The following is a 21,990-nucleotide window of genomic DNA, read 5'->3' as shown; positions in this document are numbered from 1 at the left end:
TTGTTCATCACACAAGTTTTCTTCACACACAGTACTAGACTTTGATTCTAAGTTATCACTATGAGTGCTTTCTACATACACAGTTTCTTCATGTACTTGTGAAGACTGTTTTTCTTCAGAAAATGAACTTTTCATGAACACTACATCACGCCTAATGTCAACCGTGTTTTTGAATGAGAAATATATTCTATAACCCTTAACATTCTCACTGTAACCCACTAATATACCTTTTTCGCCTTTTGAGTCCCACTTCTTTCTTTTTTCTTTAGGAATATGGGCATAAACAGGTGTGCCGAAGATTTTTAAAGAATTTATATCAAACTTTTTGTTAGACCACAACTCATAAGGAGTTTTATCTTTTATAGTACTTTTACCTGTTCTATTTAAAACATATGCAGCTGTATTAACTGCCTCTGCCCACAAATATTTAGGTAACTTCTTAGCGCACAGCATAGTTCTAGCCGCTTCAATTAAAGTTCTATTTTCCCGTTCTGCCTTACCATTTTGCTCAGGACTATATGGCACTGTTTGTTGATGAATAATACCACGTTTATGAAACAATTGAGCTACATCTTTGTTCAAAAACTCTAACCCGTTGTCACTTCTAAAATATTTAACTTTATTTCCCGTTTCATTTTCAGATTTATTTAAAAAATTCTCTATACAGATCTTAACTTCATCCTTCCCTTTCAAAAAATACACACTCCTATAGTTAGAATAATCATCCTTGAAAACAACAAAATACCTTGCACCTCCAAGCGACGTTTGTTCCATAGGGCCACAAACATCAGCATGAATTAACTCACAAGTTTTGGTTGTTTTTATCTCACTACTTGGAAAGGGTAAACGATGGATTTTGCCCTCTAAGCAACTTTCACACTGTTCTTGCACACTACTTGCACCCTCAATGCAAATGTTATTATTTTTTAACACCTCTTTGACATAGGTCATGTTTTGGTGAGCAAGTTTTTGATGCCACTCATTTAAGTCTGTATTATTTTGCACCATATTTATTTCACTACATTTATAACGAAAATCTAAATAATAAAGGTTATCAATCCTCTTTGCAATAGCAGACACTTGGTTTTTCTTGTAAAATTTACATGAATTTTCATCTGTCACCATGACATAACCTTTAGACGTAACACATTTTACAGAAAACAAATTAGTTTTTAAGTCGGGGACATACAAAACATTATCTATGGTCGAGTCGACCCATACTTTACCATTATATACTTGTGCCATTAAACTGCCTGACCCTAACACTTTAATTGGTGTGCCATCTCCTAGCATTACAAATTTATTTGTCATATCAGTAAAAGAAGTGAACAATTCTTTATCTTTGCACATATGATCACTCGAGCCTGTGTCGACCAAAAAAGTAGATTGGTTATAATCTTTCAAAGAGTTTGAGACTACAAATGCATTGCTAGAGCTAGTACCTTGTTTATTTAGTCTAAATTTACACTGACTCTTCTTGTGACCTAATTTCCTGCAAAAATAACAGCGGAGTTCTGGCTTATTGTTACCGTAGGCATAATTTTGATTTTTCACTGGACTGTCCGTCTTCACTTTACACTCAGATTGAGAATGATTATAATTTTTAGACCGAAAACACTGAAACTTTTTACCACTATTCCTGTTAGCTGCAAAAGCTGATGCAGGCGTTGAACTCGAAGCCTCCTTCATCCTCTCCTCTTCCACGAGCAGTCGAGCAACCAAATTATCATATGTTTGTTTGTCATCCGGAGCAGACTCCCATGCTGACACAAAATGTTTGTATTTCTCTGGTAATGACATAAGCACCTTTGTGATTACAAATTTTTCTGAAATATCCTCTCCCATCTGCTTGAGATTGTTCTTTATTTCCTGGATTTTGGATAGAAAAAACGACATTTCCATACCTTCGTCGAATTTAAATTGGAAGAACCGTTGTTGGATTATGTGTATATTTGTCTCACTTTTCTGTTCATACACACTTTGAAGCTTTCTCCACATCTCAGCTGCAGAACTACAGGTTATAATATGCAACATGACGTCCTCAGTCATCCTTGTAACTAACAATGATTGAGCCTTTGCATCCTTGCTTTCCCATGAAGTTTTTTGTGTTGGATCATCGGGCTTGACGCTCTTACCCTCTACGATGTCAAACAAACCTTGCCCTCTCAGTAAAACTGATGTTTGAAATTTCCAAATGTTCCAATTTTTTGGACCCTCCAGTTTACATACCGTGCCTTGAGCCACTGGTATAATAGTTGTGTTTTCCATCTTACAGCTTGCTCCAACCAACTTGATTGTAATAATTGACTTCCTACCTTGAACAGGCAGTATTTGCAGAGATAATTCCGTACCTCGCCGACCGCGCCGCAATGGCCGCCACGCGTTTTTTCAAGTTGTAATATTTCACAATAAATAGTAATCAATGCAAAATCAAAATAGATTACGTGGCTGGGCCGCATAACCTATTAGGATTTTAATGAAAGTACTATTTTTGTGAGAGGCTTTTTTAATCAGTTTTATTATAGACACAAAATCCGTGCGTGAAGGCGTCCATGTTGGGAAGGAAGAAAGACCATAGGTTAAAAATGTGTAGACATAGTGACTGTTCCACAGAGTAGGCATTGTCTATTGATACAATATATTCTAACAGTAGGACGACCTCCTGCCCGCTGGACCGATGACCTGAAGAAGGTGGCGGGGAGCGGGTGGATGAGGAAGGCGGAGGACCGTGTTTGGTGGCGCGCTCTTGGAAAGGCCTATGTCCAGCAGTGGACGCTTACAGGCTGATGGATGGAATATAACTGGTAATATTCATACTTAATATGTATGTATATCATCATCTAAATACCTAAACTTCACGGCGCCTCTTTCAGTTGATCCATTCTCAGCATTCTAAGTAAATAAATGTAAACAACACAAATTTGCATAGAAACTCTACATTGACATACAAATAGCTGTATTTTGCCGTGACCTCGATTTGTGGTACTTATACTTCAGCCCTACGTAAATAAAAGACAATAACTGTATCAGCACCCTTTGATATAAATTCTCGGTGGGTAGAATAACATTCCTTATGTGAACGCTGTCCGAAAATGATATACCATCCTATTTTGATACCAACAAATAAAATCAGACGATATATTAAAAATGTAAATCGTATGATGGTATCCATATTTTACAGCTTTTATGTAAGTTGTGAAAGGCAGTACCTATATTTTCGTATTAAAATTCAGTTATCCATACATTTACAAAGTCCGCGCTACATATTTCCAATACATTTATTGCTTGCAAGCTGCTATGGGTTGCACGCTAACTTGCAATTCAATCCACATACTTATCTACTCGTAAAATAAAACCAACAGAATATGATAGCGAATAGCGATGACAAGCAGGTTTTCGTTATGTGCATTGCAGTATTTCCAGCCGTGATAAGCATCCCTCTAATCAAAAACAACTTAGCCTCTGCAGTGTTTGCAAAGTTATCAAAACTAGGAGTGTGAAACTCAAAAGTAACTTAGCTAGTTTACTGGTAATAATATTATTATTCATCTACGTGGTATATAACCTTGTATATCATGAGCATAAATGTGTGTCTGCTTATCTATTTAAACAGAATTTAAATACTAATATAGTCCAATTTTTAACCCCCGACCCAAAAAGAGGGGTGTTATAAGTTTGACGTGTGTATCTGTGTATCTGATCGAGAGTGCTTTTAGCTATAATCCAAGTAAATCGGTTCAGCCGTTTGAAAGCTATCAGCTCTTTTCTAGTTACTGTAACCTACACTTGTCGCCGTGTTATGATTTTTAATTTACACTTGTAATAGATCACTTTTGTCATTTTCACATTCGACCTGCCTGACTTCCGCCGATATTTTTTCTTACGAATCCATAACAAGTGCCTATCAAAATTACTATAACATAAATGAGTCTACGATAACTTATTTTCAAATATTAAAAAAAAAATTGGTCAAGTGCAAGTCAGATTCGTACACGAAGGGTTCCGCACCTACTACGGCTACTAGCACGTACCTAGACTTTAGGCCGAAATTATTCAGTACTTTTTTAAAACTAAAATAATTGATAGTGATTAATAAAAGGACCTACTTGAGATAAATACTTAAATAAGATCTATATTATAGTGCTCACGAATTGTGCCGCTACCTACCAATGGAAAGTCCGTTAAACTACAGCGCTGAGTTTGCATATCACAACGATAATAGCCAATTTAGAACTAGCAGGTAACCTATATAACCTTTATAAATGGTTTTGATATAAACTCACATGTTTGTTACTGTTGTTAGAACTAGTAGGTAACATGGTTTTGATATAAACTAATTAACTTGTTTGCGACTGTTGTCTGGTGCTCGTTAAGCCGTCTTGTTTAGGTACTTGCTCGGTTATTTTTATCATCTGACGCATCGATATAGAAAGATCTTTTCTTATTTTTCTGATTTTTCTTCAGAAATATTAAATATCTAATACGTTGATTCCCACCCTATCCCACCCAATCCCTGCGGTGCTCCCATCAGATTACAACATGGGGTTATTCAAGGGGCGGACCAACAAATTTCTGAAAGGCCGGCAACGCATTGGCGGTTGATGTGGTACTGCAAATGTTCATGGGCGGCGGTAATCACTTAACATCAGGTGACCCGCCTACTCATTTGCTCGCTATTTTTATTGAATAAAAAATTTTCAAAAGAAAAATAAAACCGACTTCAAAAACCAAAAACACTAAAAAGTAGAAAATAATTTTTGTTTAGCTACACATGTAATGTACCTAGGTATGAAGTCGAGCGAGCATATTAAAACGAAATTAGAAATCCAAGAGTGAAGCTCGCCCGACTTCATACCTAGGTACATTACATGTGTAGCTAAACAAAAATTATTTTCTACTTTTAAGTGTTTTTGGTTTTTGAAGTCGGTTTTATTTTTCTTTTGAAAATTTTTTATTTCACAATTTTTAGTGGCCCCACTGTACTATAATATGCTATGCCCAGTTAAAACCCTACTGTTTACAGTGATCGCGAGCAATTTGCTCTTATCCATTGAGGTGTTCTGTTCTCCATCTCCGAAGATATTCATCATATCTTCACCAAATTTATATGGGACCACCTGCACAGTATACCCTTTCAAACAAAAAAAAAATTTTCCAAATCGGTCCAGGGGTCTTTGAGTAATCGGGGAACATACATAAAAAATATAAAAAAAAAAAAAAAAAGATCCCGACGAATTGAGAACCTCCTCCTTTTTTGGAAGTCGGTTAAAAAGAAATTAAATTTTTATTATCGCAATATACCGCGTACCGGTAAGCATAGTGTGGGACGGCCTCCAGCCCGCTGGACCGATGACCTGAAGAAAGTGGCGGGGATCGGGTGGATGAGGAAGACGGAGGGCCGTGTTTGGTGGCGCGCTCTTTGAAAGGCCTATGTCCAGCTGTGAACGTATACAGGCTGATGTAATGGAATGGATCTAATATTATTGGAGCTGTTGATTTTTTGCACTCTCTCTCTCTCGATCTTGTATTGACTCCTATAAAAGTTAGCAATAAGAAAAAACTCAACCAAAATAGCCATAAATTTTCCTATTTTTTTTTATTTATCTTTACATAATATATTTCAAATTTAAATTTCATCTAGCTATTTTCTAAAATAAAATGACAAAGTTTAATTACTAAAACGCGTCATCATACTTGCTTCCTCTTCCAAACTAATCTGGAACCCCGATTTTGTAATCAACGGGATCCCTTTCATCAAGTTTCATCAACGTTTTCCACGACGAAAATGTTCTATAGAACGTGATATTCCATTTCGTTTATTTATATGAGTAGGTACCTACTTGAAAGCGATTTTCAGTTTAGCATAAATATAAATTAACCATTAGGTACTTCTTCATATTTACTTTTTATTAACCCCCGACCCAAAAAGAGGGGTGTTATAAATTTGACGTGTGTATCTGTGTATCTGTCTGTGGAGACGTAGCTACTAAACTAATGATCCGATCCGATCCGATTTTAATTTAGTTTTTTTTTTGTTTGAAAGGTGGCTTGATCGAGAGTGTTCTTAGCTATAAACCAAGAAAATCGGTTCAGCCGTTTGAAAGTTATCAGCTCTTTTCTAGTTACTGTAACTTTCACTTGTCGCGGGTGTTATAAATTTTTAATTTACACTTGTTGACGATTACAGGAATAGAAAACTTTGCATTAAAAATAATAGAAATCCACTAAGTATCACATCTTTTCGTAAACAATTTCACCGAATCCTGAAGGTACAATAATAATATCACGCTCCGTAAAATTTCCTCCTTACATACACGTACTCAAACAGTTTCCGCTCATTGAACAAGAACCTCGTTAACCCAGTATAGGTCGAACTAGCCTTGAGAACATTCAGTCACAAACAGACCCGCTGTTAAACTACGAAGCCTCAATTTGGAATTGGTTCTGGGAGTAAATAGGTACATAATGAATTATATAAGCATTTTAAATTATCTTCATATGCCTTTTGCAATCCACAACTAGGTGTAGCAACTTGGAACCGGCTTACAAATAAAGAAAATAACGAAGCATTTTCATGGTAGTCTACACTAGTAGGCATAAGTAAAGGAAAAATCTGAAAACTAAGAATTTGTGGTTACATTACAAAAAAAATTGGTTGTCTGTAAAGTCGGTTTACTGACGATAGTTGAACGTGACAACAAAGGCCGATTGTGCTTCTTTGTCGCTCGTTCCGCGCTCTCGCTTGCACTTCAAGCCTTACATGGAACGCCTCAGAGCGAGGTAACGCCGCATGAGTCATGTTTTTTCATGCGTGCAGCCGGCTCTATCGAATTATAAGACGTTGTCACGTCAAAAATTAAAATGTATTCATGAATAATTTTAATAATTACAATTTTCAATTTTCAAAGTAAGATTACTATAACAAAAGGGGTATCATATAAAAGGGCTTAACCTGTAAATTCTAAAATAAACAAATTTTTATTTATTTTTACGCGTAATAGTTTTTGATTTATCGTGCAAAATGTCGAAAAAGTACCCAAGTACGCAATCCTCGATGCGCGAGTCTGACTCGCACTTAGCCGGTTTTTTTTTTACTTAGTTATGAAGTTTTTAAGCTTTTTTCAAAGAAGAGGATATCTAAATAATTAGAGTTACCTGTGCGTTGATCAGTAAGTCAGTCAGCTTGTCCTTTTATCCCTATATTTAGAAAATTAATAATTGTTGATCTATGTGGAATTTCGGAAGCAACCATTACGGGCCTTTTCTCAAATATACAGTGTGAATTACATTGCCCCAAAGCCATTTGTGCTTAACTCTGTGGAATATTACGCTCCATATATTTGTCCCAACACTATTCGGCAGAAAGCTTAAGGTTCAGAAATTGAGCATATTCAATTCATTGAATATCGAGCACGTTATACCGCTATATTGAACTAGTAATAACCTTTACACATCGGACTACAGGACTAGAAATGTTTTTGCATTATCCATATCCATACTGCGTTATGTGCGTTTAAGCAATTAAATATCACTTGCTTTAACGGTGAAGGAAAACATCGTGAGGAAACCTGCATGCCTGAGAGTTCTCCATGTTCTCAAAGGTGTGTGAAGTCTGCCAATCCGCATTGGGCCAGCTATGGCCTATGACTATGACTAGACTATGGCCTAAACCCTTCTTATTCTGAGAGGAGACCCGTACTCAGCAGTGGGGTGGAAATGGGTTGATCATAGATATCCATACTAATATTATAAATGCGACAGTGTGTATGTCGTTATGTTATAATAGTAATATATTTATTTATTTAAGAAAAATATTTACACAGTTTACAATATTTTAGGTGTAATCAATCATAAACTGGTGACTTGAGTTTTTTCGTACACCAGCGATACGATATTATGCTAACTTTGTTAACTTTTTACGGTCCATCCCTTTAAACGATTTTGATGGTATAGAGTCAGCTCACATTCCGGAGATGGCTTAAAGCTAATTTTTATCCCGGAAATTCTAAGTCACACGGAATTACTAAAGGCTCACTCATTTAACCAATTTTAATGTTTGCACAGATAGCATTGCATACCGGAGAATAACATTGGCTACTTTTATCCCAGAAAAGAACTCCCACGGAATTTTCGAAAACCTGAATCCCCGTAGACGAATTTACTGGCATCATCTAGTGTTTAATTGGCAAATTGTTAAAAATTCAAAGAGAAACGCATGAATTCAAATGAACCACATTGTTAAATTATAGACAATCAAATCTGGTTTATGGAAGACAAATAAAATTCAATTATTTTATTCGAATAGGTTTTTAAATTTACTTGTATTAAACGTGCATCAATACTGGAAAATAACTAAACTAAATAGATAACATGAGAAAAGAGCAAAGTATATAACTCAAAATTTAAAAACCCCCGACACAAAAACCTCCATAAGAAAACTAGAAAAGAGCTGATAACTTTCAAACGGTTGAACCGATTTTCTTCAGTTTCTAGAATATGTCTGCAAAATTTCATGGAATTTGGTTGCTTAATATTCAAATGAAATCGGGACTACGATTGTATGGAGTAAGTGACGGAGAGAGGTCTTCGACTTTATTGCGTTACCCATTGCAGAGTGATAAAAGGGCAAACCGACAAACAAACACAGTTTCGCATTTATAATATGAGTAGTGATATCACTCACGATAGCTTAAACGCCCGCTAAAATATTTTGTATTTTCTTTTTGGCAAGTGTTCGGGATAGTGAGAAAATACGCAATGAAGTGAAAATTTCCACCAACAAAGGAGAACATTTTGAGGCTCTGAGTGTCGTCCATGTTGAATTCAGAGTAGGTATCGTTGAGTGCTCTGTCGTGACTGAGGGCCTCGGTAAGCGATATCTTGAAAACTCCCAACTTCCATCAAAAAGGTCACGCCATTAAAATTTTTGAAGTGAACACTTCTTTAGGCGTTGGGCGATTTTGGGATGGGTTCAAACCGTAGTAGGTACTAGGTAGAGTAAATCGTGTCACTAACATGTTAATATAGTAAATTATGTGGTTTAATTTATTAAGCTATTAGTATTTAGGTTTATTATATTAGAGGACGACCGCGGCTTCGCCCGCGTGGATTTCGTTTTTTTTTATCCCGTAGGAACTCTTTGATTTCTGGGATAAAAATTAGCCTATGTTCTTCCCCGGGATGTATCCCACGTCTGTACCAAACATTAAAATCAGTTCAGCGGTTGGGCTATGAAAACGTAGCAAACAGACAGACAGACACACTTTCGCATTTATAATATTAGTATGGATGTATACAACACCTCTCACTGTCCATTTGGTTGTTTTCTCCCTAGCGTTAAGATTGTTGTATCTACATTTTAAGTTTTCTTTTTTGTAACCTGTCATTTGTGTTTTGTGATCAAATAAAGTATATACATACATACATACATACATACATACAATGCTCATCTTAATAGCCCTCAGAGTAATATCCGATATAATATTAATGGTTTTAAGTTACGAATTACGAATTTTAATTTTGATAAGTACCACAATTAATTTAAAATCAAAAACCCATAGTCTAAAATATTCACTTTTGCCGGCAGTGCAGTTTCCATTGATTGCCAATTATTTTAGAGTGATAAATAGACTACTGGCCCATGCCCAAAAAATTTATGGGTCATATGATTATGAACCATCAGGTGACGTATACAGGACGATATAAGAGCATAAAATAATAAGATTCAGCACTATGCCGTCACTTGTAAGCTGTCCAACTGAGTGCTGGTGAGAATTTAAAAGTGCAGGTAGAGTGAGTACATTTTGGTCATATATTTTTGTACGGCATTTTTACCATCGATAGATCCATGAAAAATAATAAGAAAGCGCGCAGTACCGTAAAAAAATGGTGCGCCACAAATTCAGTAAATTTTTTGATTTTCTGACAATTTCCAGGGTAAAATTGGTCATTTCATTCTGTACGGCATTAGTTTCATACTGTTTCAATACAGCCTCTAATCCATTATTCCGCAACGCCGTACAAAAATCATGCGACAAGGGGGAAAAATTGAGGGTAGCAACCCCCTCTCTTTCCGTGGTCCGGAGGGTGATTTGAAAAAGTACGGCTTTGGTTCCAAAACATTATCTAGCACTCAAAAGTACTATTAACAAGTGTAAATTAAAAATTTATAACACCCCCGACGATCCAAAGTATTTGAGTTTTCCAAAACATCATTTTCAAATAAATAATTATGTATATAGGCAACGTCCATCTTGACAGCTTGACATTTGTCTATTGACATAATATTATGAACCTAACGGTTATCTAACCTTCTTTTGTACAAGAAAACTAGAAAAGAGCTGATAACTCTTAAACGGCTGAACCAATTTTTTTAGTATAGCTAAGAACACTCTCGATCAAGCCACCTTTCAAACAAAAAAAAACTAAATTAAAATCGGTTCATTCGTTTAGGCGCTACGATGCCACAGACAGATACACAGATACACAGACACACAGATACACACGTCAAACTTATAACACCCCTCTTTTTGGGTCGCGGGTTAAAAATAATGCCGTCAAAAAATTATTGGATGGATGACATTTTTGTTTTGTGATTTTTATATTTAAGTGTTTATTGTATTTGTGAATAATATAAAAAGTATATTACAAGATATTATATAAGTTTGAAACAGTAATGTTTGAAACTTAGAAGTAGGTAAATCACCATTCGCGCCCGGCCCCAACATGTTCCATGCGGGCGTTAACAATACAATCAAAACTATCGATTATTTCACCGCAGGTTCAAGGTTTAGTGCTTATCGGCTTCTTTTACTTTCGGAAACTTTGATTATGTAGATAAAATGGGTTAATTTATTATCTGTAAACCAACCAACTTCAGTTTGTTAATAATAAATAAACAAAAAAAACTAAATTAAAATCGGTTCATTAGTTTAGGAGCTACAATGCCACAGACAGATACACAGTTACACAGATACACACGTCAAACTTATAACACCACATTTTTTGGGTCGGAGGGTTAATAAAACGTCTTGTTTGTTAACTTGTTGTTCCATTGTTTCAGCTCATCAGCAAGTGAGCTCATCTCGAGGCGGGGCGTCTTCTCTCGCAGACAGTATGGCTCCGTTGAACAGGTGAGCTCTTGAGCCGCGTCCGTGCTTCGAATATCATTTTGAACTATGTCAGGGCCATTCGAGAGAGGCTGAACAACTCGCAAATTATTTTTGAAACGATAATAAAAAAAAAACAATTGAAACCAAAGTTAATTAAATAGATTGCTTCTTTTATTACGAGTCTTTTCTGTAAAATTTTCAATTCGGTTTTCAATTAAATTAATTAATTTCAATTGATTTTGTCATTTGACTTTTTTTTTTTCTTCATTTGCTTGCAAAATGTAGAGAGATGAAAATCAAAACAAGGTTATTTCAATTATTGTAAATAGTATCTCAAACAGCATAGCTGTACGCCACTACTGTTAAGTTATCATGAAAATTTTAAGAGTGATTGGAGGAAAAGTTCAGATATACATATTTTTCACTTCAATTAGTTTTGTTTGAAAAACTAAATAAAACGTCATATTATTATGTACCTTCGCAATGTTCGCTTACAATTTATTATTATTATGGCCGTTTTATTAGATACCTATATTGCTGTTTTATGGATATTTTAGAATACTCGGTTTAATTTTTTAAACTGCATAAACTAGGTTAATATCAAATTCTGACTGAGCTGATTTTTAAGATTATAAATTTATGGTGTACTAGCTGACACCCGCGACTTCATCCGCGTGGATTTGGGTTTTTCGAAATCCCGTGGGAACTCTTTGGTTTTCCGGGATAAAAAGTAGCCTATGTGCTAATCCAGGATATTATCTATCTCCATTCCGAATTTCAGCCAAATCCGTCCAGTGGTTTATGCGTGAAGGAGTAACAAACATACACACACACACATACAAACTTTCGCCTTTATAATATTAGTGTGATTCTCTATAGTGAAATCAACAACAGGTTAAAAATTATTAAAATATAATAAAAAACAAAAAGTAAAATCCAAAAACTTAATAGTTGCTAAATAGACTAAGAAATACGCTTATTCCGCTTCCATCAACGTCTGTCACTGGTAATTGCTTCTTGGCCCATTAATGAAAAGCGGGGAAAGTTAAAAGTAGAAAACGAAGTGGCAACTAAAAAGCATTTTCTGGGGTCTATATTTTTCATTTATCGATATTTTTTTTCTTCTTATAAGTCCTTACTTACTTTTTTGGGTTCCGTATCTTCAGAGAAAGGGAACCCTTACATGATCACATCGTCGTTTGTCTGTCTGTCATGTCCGTCAAGGGAATCAAAACCCATGGGGTACTTCTCGTTCACCTCGAATCGAGCAATTTGGCAGATAGCAATGTCTTAGAACACAGGCAAAGAAAAAAATCTGAAAACCCTGAATTTGTGGTTGCGTATTCCAAAAAAAAAGTGTTATTTCTTGTGTGAGTTCAACTCACACTTGGGTGGTTTTGTTTTAAGTTTAGAGATACATTACGAAGATAAAAATAGTATCGTTTTTTTTCTATGAAGTCAGTTACAGCAACATGAATGGATCAAAATTAATTTTTTCATGAAAATGGCCTCGTAACAAGATTTCGAATGGTCCAACTTGTTAGAACTTTTAAGCCTCGTTAAGGGTGACAATTAAAACTTTTTAACAATCTCAAAGTTTTTTTTAGCATTAACATAGCCCAGATAGCTTTTAATACTTAATTATTATAAATATCGAGAAACCAGAAATCCTAATATACGAGTAAATGCGATATTTTGCGTCAAAAGAATATGCGTAGTACAAAATAAAATTAAAAGAAAATACCTTCTACATAGGTAAATATGCTTTATATTTCTGCTTCATAGTTTTATAACATTTTTTGTTATGTTGACACAGTAAAAGAACTTCATCAATATGGATAATTATTTGTACAACAAAAATGCCACAAAATCTGAACGCGCATTTTATAGTTAACAAAGGAAGTTTAGCGGTATAATGCATTCACCAAAGCCCCAGGATCTGTTACTTAACACTTTTTTATTTTTTGTATAATAGGGAAAGAAAGTCTTCGAATTTTATCGCTTTTCTGGCTGGGACGGCCGGATATTGCCATGTCACATGTGGCAATACCAAAATTGAAAGCTATTCTCCAATTGGTAATTGGATTCTACTACTGCACAGCCCACTTACTTCACGTACCTACATACTTAAATATACATATATGTACTCTATCTACACCTATCTAACTATAGTACCTAGGTATAATACACTAATGAATAGGGCTTTGTTTGTCCCATAATATGCGTTCCTTTCATTCATTAGATTGCTATGAAATTATGTACAGTTGTTTTAGAGACTTGCGGAAGGAATTGATGAAACATTATTGTGGGGACTTGCGGAAAGAGTCCGGCCATAGTATCATCAACGTATAATAACGTGATGCGCAAGTTGTTCACACAAAGTGAAGTGCAAATATTATGGAAAAATAAAAATATTCTTGCCAAGGAATAAAGCTGCCCCATGTATTTCTTCGAGTGACATAGTATTCGAAAATTAGTTATAAGAGTACTCTGTGTTATAGGTTTTTCGGTGGCGTACCTCAAAAGGAAAAGGAAGGAAAGTAGGATCACTTCGTTGTTTGTCTGTCTGCTTGACTGACTGTCAAGACTAGTCTGAATCAAGAGACATAGGGTACCTTTGGCAGGAAGCGATGTCTTAAAGCACAAATAAAGGGAAAACCCCGAGAACCATTTGGTACTTATATATCACAATTAAATTTGCGATTACAAACTTATACAGCAAGTATAAGTTTGTAATCGCAGCTAGCATCGGAGCTAATAAAAATTAAGCAACGAAATAATTACACGTATCCTTCCTGTCAATATACGGAACCCTGGGTGCGTGAGTCCGACTCGTTTTTGGCTGGTTTTTCTATTTAATATGATTTACCAAAACTTCCGATACCTACACCAGATAGGTTCTATTTTATTTATTCCGCGCCTTCGCTGAAATATCTTACGGATTCTATTGTCTTCTTAATATGAGGTCACAGTGTACCACGATAACAACAAAAGGGACCGTACCTTCACCTGAGTGTGACAGTAGGGAACAATTGGGGACTATATTTTATATCAGACGCTGTTCAATTTCACACAGCATAGAAATGTCACTAGCAAACATACCTTTGTTGTCTCACCTAAAGCCATTAACAAAAAGAGAATGAGAAAAATAACCGACGCAAACAGTCTTAACTCCTATATAGATACCTAGTCTTTTGTCGCCAAGATAAATGAACTTCATTTTAATGTAGATAAACGTCTTCATCCGTTTATTTAGCTACTGTTCCCGAAGATCCTTTATCTTCCAATTCTTTTCTAATGCGAACCGCTAAGATATGGAACGCCCTTCCGGCATCAGTTTTCCCTTCCACCTATAATCAGTGACGGATTAACCCTTAAACAAATTAAGCAATTGCCTAGGGCATCACGTCTGAGGGGGCACCAGAAGAAGCACAAAAAAAATCCATCCTTAGGGCATCACGTCTCACTCTCACGTCACCAAAAACCACACCAAAAAAAGTTTCTGGGACTAATTTGAAGATTCGCTCGTTTTAAGTTGACATAGAGTCCAATCCAGAGTCATAACCCCACTCCCGCTTGCCCACTCGCTGCCCGCTTGTGCATTCAACAATTCGAACCTAACTACTCTACTTCTAAAGTACATTACATCTCATCATCTTATTTTACAAAAAACTAATATTTTTAGGCGGTAAAGGTTTAAAGACCGATTCTAGTTGACATACGGATAGTAGTCCAGTGATTCTGTAATATGAGATGGAAAGTTTTCAGAATGTTATGCAAATTGGTGGTTTTATAGATTTCGATGTGCTCTTTCCGAATTTTTATTTTGCCACCTCGTACCTTTGCCGCTCGCGCCGCCATCTTGGAAAAATGGCGCCCAAAACAGTTTTTTCATGATAACTTCTTTCCCACTCATTTTACGATAAAAATGGCTATGTAACAATTAAACTAGAGACAATTTCCTACAATTTGTGTAGTCATTTTTTTTTGTAGACTCAATAGTTTCAGCGTACGAGTGCCACAAAGCCCACTCCAACACTCGTTTTGGCTAAATAACTCATTTCCACCCCACCATGTGGTAGAGTGAGTGGCGTGATTTTTTTTTATGGTATCTCCAGGAACCGGTAGTCACCTTCAATTTAAGCCATCAGTTCGACCAGAGAATACTAACACTCTTCAGAATTCTGCTCGAGATAAGAGTAAATATACTGCATCGCAGTTTCGATCTCACGTACATATGAGCCTTTTTTTTTGGGTTTTAAACCCAAAAGATGCCCATGGGACCTTATTACTAAGCCTCCGCTGTCATCCGTTTGCTTGTCCGTCTGTCCGTCTGTCTGTCAGCGTGCTGTATCTCATGAACCGTAATAGGTAAAAAGTTGAAATTTTCACATAATGTGTATTTTTATTGCCGTTATAATAACAAATAATAAAAATTTCAAAATGGCCGCCATGAAAAAAAAATAAAAAAGAGCATTATTTCTTGTATTATGGTACGGAACCCTTCCTATGTGAACTGGACTCGCACTTGACCGATTTTTCGGTGTCTCGAGCATGTTTATAATGTGGTCGCAGTCAATACACAATATCGCAATTCGTGCATGAAAAATTTTACCTCGCACTACAAACTAAAAAAATAAAAAAATGGGTCAAGTTCAAGCCCAACTCGCACACGAAGGGTTCCGTACCATCAAACAAGAAATAACATTACTTTTTTGTTTTTTTTTCATGTCAGCCATTTTGAAATTTTTATTATTTGTTGTTATAACGGCAATAGAAATACACATTTTGTGAAAAATTCAACTCTCTATCTATTACGGTTCACGAGATACAGCCCGCTGACAGACAAACGGACGGACGGCCGGACAAACGGATGACAGCGGAGACTTAGTAATAAGGTCCCATTGGCATCCTTTGGGTTCGAAACCCAAAAAAAAGGTCCATATTCACATGAGATCGAAACTGCGATGCAGTATATTTACTCTTATCTCGAGCAGAATTCTGAAGAGTGTTAGTATTCTCTGAATGAAGTGATGGCTTAAGTTGAAGGTGACTACCGTCTCCTGGAGATACCATAAAAAAAAATCACGCCACTCACTCTACCACATGGTGGTGTGGAAATGAGTTATTTAGCCAAAACGTGTGTTGGAGTGGGCTTTGTGGCGCTCGTACGCTGAAACTATTGAGTCTACAAAAAAAGGTGACTACACAAATTGTAGGAAATTGTCTTTAGTTTAATTGTTACATAGCCATCTTTATCGTAAAATGAGTGGGAAAGAAGTTATCGTGAAAAAACTGTTTTTGGGCGCCATTTTTCCAAGATGGCGGCGCGAGCGGCAAAGGTACGAGGTGGCAAAATAAAAATTCGGAAAGAGCACATCGAAATCTATAAAATCACCAATTTGCATAACATTCTGAAAACTTTCCAGATAAGCCCCTTTTTGACGACCAAATTACTGGGCTATAGGGGGGCCCACAGGCATGGATTGCTTAGGGCACCAAGTAGTCTTAATCCGTCACTGCCTATAATATGGGTACCTTCAAGTCAAGAGTGAATAGGCAACTTCTGGGTAAGCGCGCTCCATCTTAGGCTGCATCATCACTTGCTAGCGGGTCTGATGGCAGCCAAGCGCTAGTCTACATAATTAAAAAAAAATCTAGTAAAATAATTGGTAACCTAAAACAAGTGTAAATTAAAAATTTATAACACCCCCGACGATCCAAAGTATCTGAGTTTTCCAAAACATCATTTTCAAATAAATAATTATGTATTTAGGCAACGTCCATCTTGACAGCTTGACATTTGTCTATTGACATAATATTATGAACCTAACGGTTATCTAACCTTCTTTTCTACAAGAAAACTAGAAAAGAGCTGATAACTCTTAAACGGCTGAACGAATTTGTTTAGATTATAGCTAAGAACACTCTCGATCTAGCCACCTTTCAAACAAAAAAAACTAAATTAAAATCGGTTCATTCGTTTAGGCGCTACGATGCCACAGACAGATACACAGATACACAGATACACAGATACACAGACACACAGATACACAGACACACAGATACACAGACACACAGACACACAGACACACAGATACACAGATACACACATCAAACTTATAACACCCCTCTTTTTGGGTCGGGGGTTAATAACAGTCAAGTGCTAGTCGGACTCGTTGCGTAACATCGTACAAGAAATAACATTTTAATTTTCATGGTGGCCATTTTGAAATTTTTAATATTAGTTGTTATAGCGGTAATAGAACACATTCTAAAATTTCAACTTTCTACCAATTACGGTTCATAAGATACAGACCGCTGTTAGACGGACGGACGGACAGCGGAGGCTCAGTAATAGGGTCCTGTTGGCACCCTTTGCCTACGGAAACCTGGAAATAGGCGAGAAGGCACACAACATCCCAGCAAACTGTCGCTTACTGTATCTAGAGATAGCTTGCATCCTGAAGACGCATATAGCACATAGGATACTTTTTATCCCGAAAAATCAAGGAATTTCCACAGGAATTTTAAATAATTGAAAAACCAGACAGGCTAAATCGCGGGTTTATACTAGTTAATAATATGTGGTCATTATCTATTTCAATAAATTATTATTACGAGTAAGTCGACCGCTCACCCGTGGTTAATATTTTATCAACACTATTGTCTGGCACACACATCAGCGCTCTTTTGTTTTCAGGGGTGCGCCGAGCCGGAAATATGTGTGATTGATTGTTCCCTAATTAAACGACAAAAACTTTGCCAATTCAACCCTACCATCAGAATATTCTGGTAAATTCAAAACAACATAGAATATACAGGGTTGAAACGCTTCGCCAACGTGAAACTTTTATTTGTCTAGAGCCAACAAAGTATATAAACATTGAAACAGTAGGTATACAGAGTTCGTTAGTTTGTTTCAGATATCTAGGGTAATAGATACATAAGCTACCTATCTACCCACTTCTAAGTTTTAATTGTGGACTTCAAGAGATTTACTTTTCCGAAAATCTTGAAAAGTATAAAGCTGGAGACTGACTTGTACCTACCGTTAGTTTGTATTGTACCATTCGAGGCGATCTTGGTACAATACGGCGAAACAGACTGACTTGTAGCGTGTGTTTGTATATCATATTTGTAATGTATCATATTTTTACACAAAATGGCAGACCAGCACTGACTCGTAATGTAACACTCATAGGAAATTCGCGAAGAAACCAACAGTCGAGTGCAGTGGTGCACGCGGCGCTCGCCGCGAATAACTAACTAACTAACTATATATATATCTATACTAATAAATAAAATTGGAGTGTCTGTCTGTAATTTCGAAATAACTACCGCATATTAAGGTCATATGGTTATTTGAACGATACTATAACTGAATCACACGTTTTTAAAATTTTTGTCTGTCTGTCTGTCTGTCTGTCTGTCTGTTTGAAAAGGCTAATCTTGGGAACGGCTGAACCGATTTTGACGGGATTTTCACAGACAAGTAGAGAATTGACCAGGGAGTAACATAGGCTACTTTTTTAACCGACTTTCAAAAAGGGAGTTGTGTTTTTCTACCTATGTACACCGAAATCTCCGAGATTTCTGAACCGATTTGCGTCATTTCTTTTTTAATCGATAGAGGAACTTTGCGACATTGTTTCATAAAAAATTTGGAGTCCAACTCCTCAATCCTGATGCTGCAGGGGATCTGACCAATCCACGCGGGCGAAGCTGCGGGCATCAGCTAATATATAATATAGATAAACTAACGTTACAAGCCAGTCTTCGGTTTGAGTTACAAAAACTCAATACATTAGTTACACCAAAATGTTACATACAAGTCAATCTCCAGTTATGTTTCGGACTGTGATTTATTTTGTAGATACAATAATATAGTTTCGAAGAAATCGCCCTTAATTAACCTATTTCAACATACTATCAAGTCCATAGTTTCCCTATGATTGATTGTCAACACAATTAGTGGGTTTCCACTTTCCATGTATGTACACTGTACATGCCTCGACCATCTGACTGAAACCAATTACGTAACCTTGATGCAATTATTGCTATGGCAAATTGGTAACAATAATTTCTATTGTTAGACAATAATAATCACAGAATAGCTATAAACCAATTATTTATTATCATATCTAATAAATCCAATCGGAAGTCGGGGTTCGATCCAGGGCACGCACCGCAAACTTTTCTTTTTATGTGCGTTTTAAGCAATGAAATATCACTTGTTTCACGGTCAAGGAAAACATCGTGAGGAAACCTGCATGCCTGAGAGTTCTCCATGTTCTCAAAGGTATGGGAAGTCTGCTAATCCGCATTGGGCCAGCGTGGCAGACTATGGCCTAAACCCTTCTCACTCTGAGAGGAGCCCTGTCTTCAGTAGTGGGCCGGCAATGGGTTGATCATGATACCTACCTTATAATAAACAGGTGATCCAAAAAATTGGCACCTTCGAGTTACCATTTTTATCAAAATGATTTGCTCCTCAAACCCGAAGAAGAAATTTTGATGTCGATCCATGGCGTAGTACCTATATAATGTAAAAAAAATAGGAACATTATTATGAAATCTTTCGGTAACGCGTTTCATACATATTATTATTAAGGACTAGCTGTGCCCGCGACTTCGTTCGCGTGGAATAGTGACTTTTCGGGCAGCATATACTCTGTACGTTAAAAATGTTCGCCGTGATTCTTTAAATTGACATAACTTTTTTATTTATGAACCGATTGACATGAAATAAACAATAAATGTTAAGTGAAGCTTACTACAATATATTAGTGAAAACTGTATTTAAATCGAATAAGCCGTTTCTGATATTAGCGTGCACAAACACACAGACAAACAGACAAACAGACCAAAAAAAAATTAATTACAATTTCGGCATCGATATAATAACAACCCCTGCTACTTTTTTTTTTATATATTTCCATTGTACAGACACAACTTTTCTACAATTTTATTATATGTATAGATTAGTACGGAATATATTATTACTAGGGATTGCTAATGGTTTTGTAACACCGTCTGATGTGTAACCAACTTGCCACCCGAAGCAATGCGAATTAGTGTTTTTATACTATGGCCATATTTATACACATCGATGTGTATACATGATATGATGGGTCTGTATAACTACTTTCCTTTCATCTTTAGATAAACATCAATTATCATTAAACGCCACATCAGTTACCGAATGAGACGAAAGTAAGATGCCAATCAATGATCTACGCAGTTCCTCGAATTTCCAGTAATTTGTCTCCCAAAATTCTATCACGGTACATCAGAGGTCTGCTGGCGCGTGACTGATCGTCTCTACATATTAGTGTCCATTTGTCGTCGGTATACAATCACGCTTTATTGCCTATTGTAAGACGGTGTCAAGGTGTGCCCGGCGTTTGATTGATATACTAGCTAATCAAGCTACCAGGCTCTAGTTATACCAATCTACTGCTATGCTAGTTATAATAGGTAAGTACTTCTAATACAAAATACTTGTAACCATGAAATAACTTCCTTATACATATATTTATTAACCGTTCCTTATACATTTATTTAATAACCGTTGAGTCTCGATAGCTTAACGGTTGAGAAGCGGAATGAATTCCGAAAGGTCGGCGGTTCAAACCCCACTCATTGCACTAACGTTGCACAAGCTTTACGCTTAGTTGGAGGGGGGAAAAAGGAACGTTAGTAATGAAATTATACGGCTATTATTCGTTTAAAAATAATTAAAAATAAGTGAACAAATCAAAATCTTTTTTGATTTCGAAAGAAACCAATAGTTTTCTATTGAGAGTTTTTCTATTCGTCAAGGAAACAACGTAAAATAGCTAACTACTTATAGGAATACCTTTTCCGTGATACATATAACCTTTGGAACTTTTACTCGCTATGTATTTAGTTGTTTTCAAGTTTTCCCGGAAAGAAGAAAACTTTACCCACAGTTGAAAACCTACAAATGTTTTGATTGAATACAGCTGGCGAGGAAAAATGCTTTGGGTATACATCCATATCCATATCTACTTCTATCCATATCGATTTATACTATATAATATTATAAATGCGAAAGTGTGTCTGTCAGTCTGCTAGCTTTTGACGGCCCAAGAGTTTAACCGATTTAAGCGCACATTCGTTTAACCAATTTATATTTTTAGTATTTAAAGCTATCTTGCGTTCTGGAAATTAATAAAGGCTCATTTTATCCCGGAAAATCAAAGAGTTTCAAAGAGGAGACAATCAAGGATTTAAAAACCTATAAACAAAGCCACGGGTTCATCTAGTAAGCTAAAAAAATGTACCTACGTCATGTATTGAACAGTATTAAGAGGGGTCTCTCCGTCACTCGCTCCATACAAACGTAGTTCGCTCTCTCATTGGAATACTAACCAATCATACTCAATGGAATTTTGTAGAAACGTTTCGGGGACTAATATCTATGCCTGTGGGTTTCCAGATTTCCGTTAAAATATACCGTGTCAAAGTTACTCGGTCTTAAAAATTCACATACAAATTTTGAGTCCCTTAATTTTAAAACTACATATTTTTAGGGAAATCTAAAACACCACAGGCACAGATATTAGTTTCTAGAATATGTCTGCAAAATATCATGGACTTTGTTGCTTAGTATTCAAATTAAATTGGGACTACGATTGTATAGAGTAAGTGATGGAGAGAGCTCTGTTAACACGAAATATTTTCGCCGTAAACTCCAATATTTTTCGGCGTTGGTAAAGACGTTCACCCTGACGTGAATTTGCACTTCAACATGACTTCAACACAATAATTTTCACAGTGACATGCAAAATATTGGCTTGGAAGCGACAAATTTGTTTTCCATAAAAGCTTTGAGGTTAGAAAACAAATATTT

General features: G+C 36.2%; 1 protein-coding gene across 4 annotated transcripts in view; it reads left to right on the top strand.

The window, feature by feature from the left end:
* LOC123864120 (GTPase-activating Rap/Ran-GAP domain-like protein 3) overlaps nt 1–21,990 on the top strand; it is a 219,424-nt gene that overhangs the window by 150,751 nt on the left and 46,683 nt on the right. For all 4 annotated transcript variants that reach the window (XM_045904363.1, XM_045904365.1, XM_045904364.1 and 1 more), the window contains one exon: nt 11,063–11,132. In XM_045904363.1, the coding sequence (XP_045760319.1) occupies nt 11,063–11,132 (70 nt within the window). The remainder of the gene's footprint in view (nt 1–11,062; nt 11,133–21,990) is intronic.

This window comes from Maniola jurtina, chromosome 4 (assembly GCF_905333055.1).
Source record: "Maniola jurtina chromosome 4, ilManJurt1.1, whole genome shotgun sequence".
Taxonomy (NCBI): Eukaryota; Metazoa; Arthropoda; class Insecta; order Lepidoptera; family Nymphalidae; genus Maniola; species Maniola jurtina.
The sequence above is the reverse complement of the archived record's forward strand: the minus strand, read 5'-3'. Positions and strand labels throughout refer to the sequence as shown.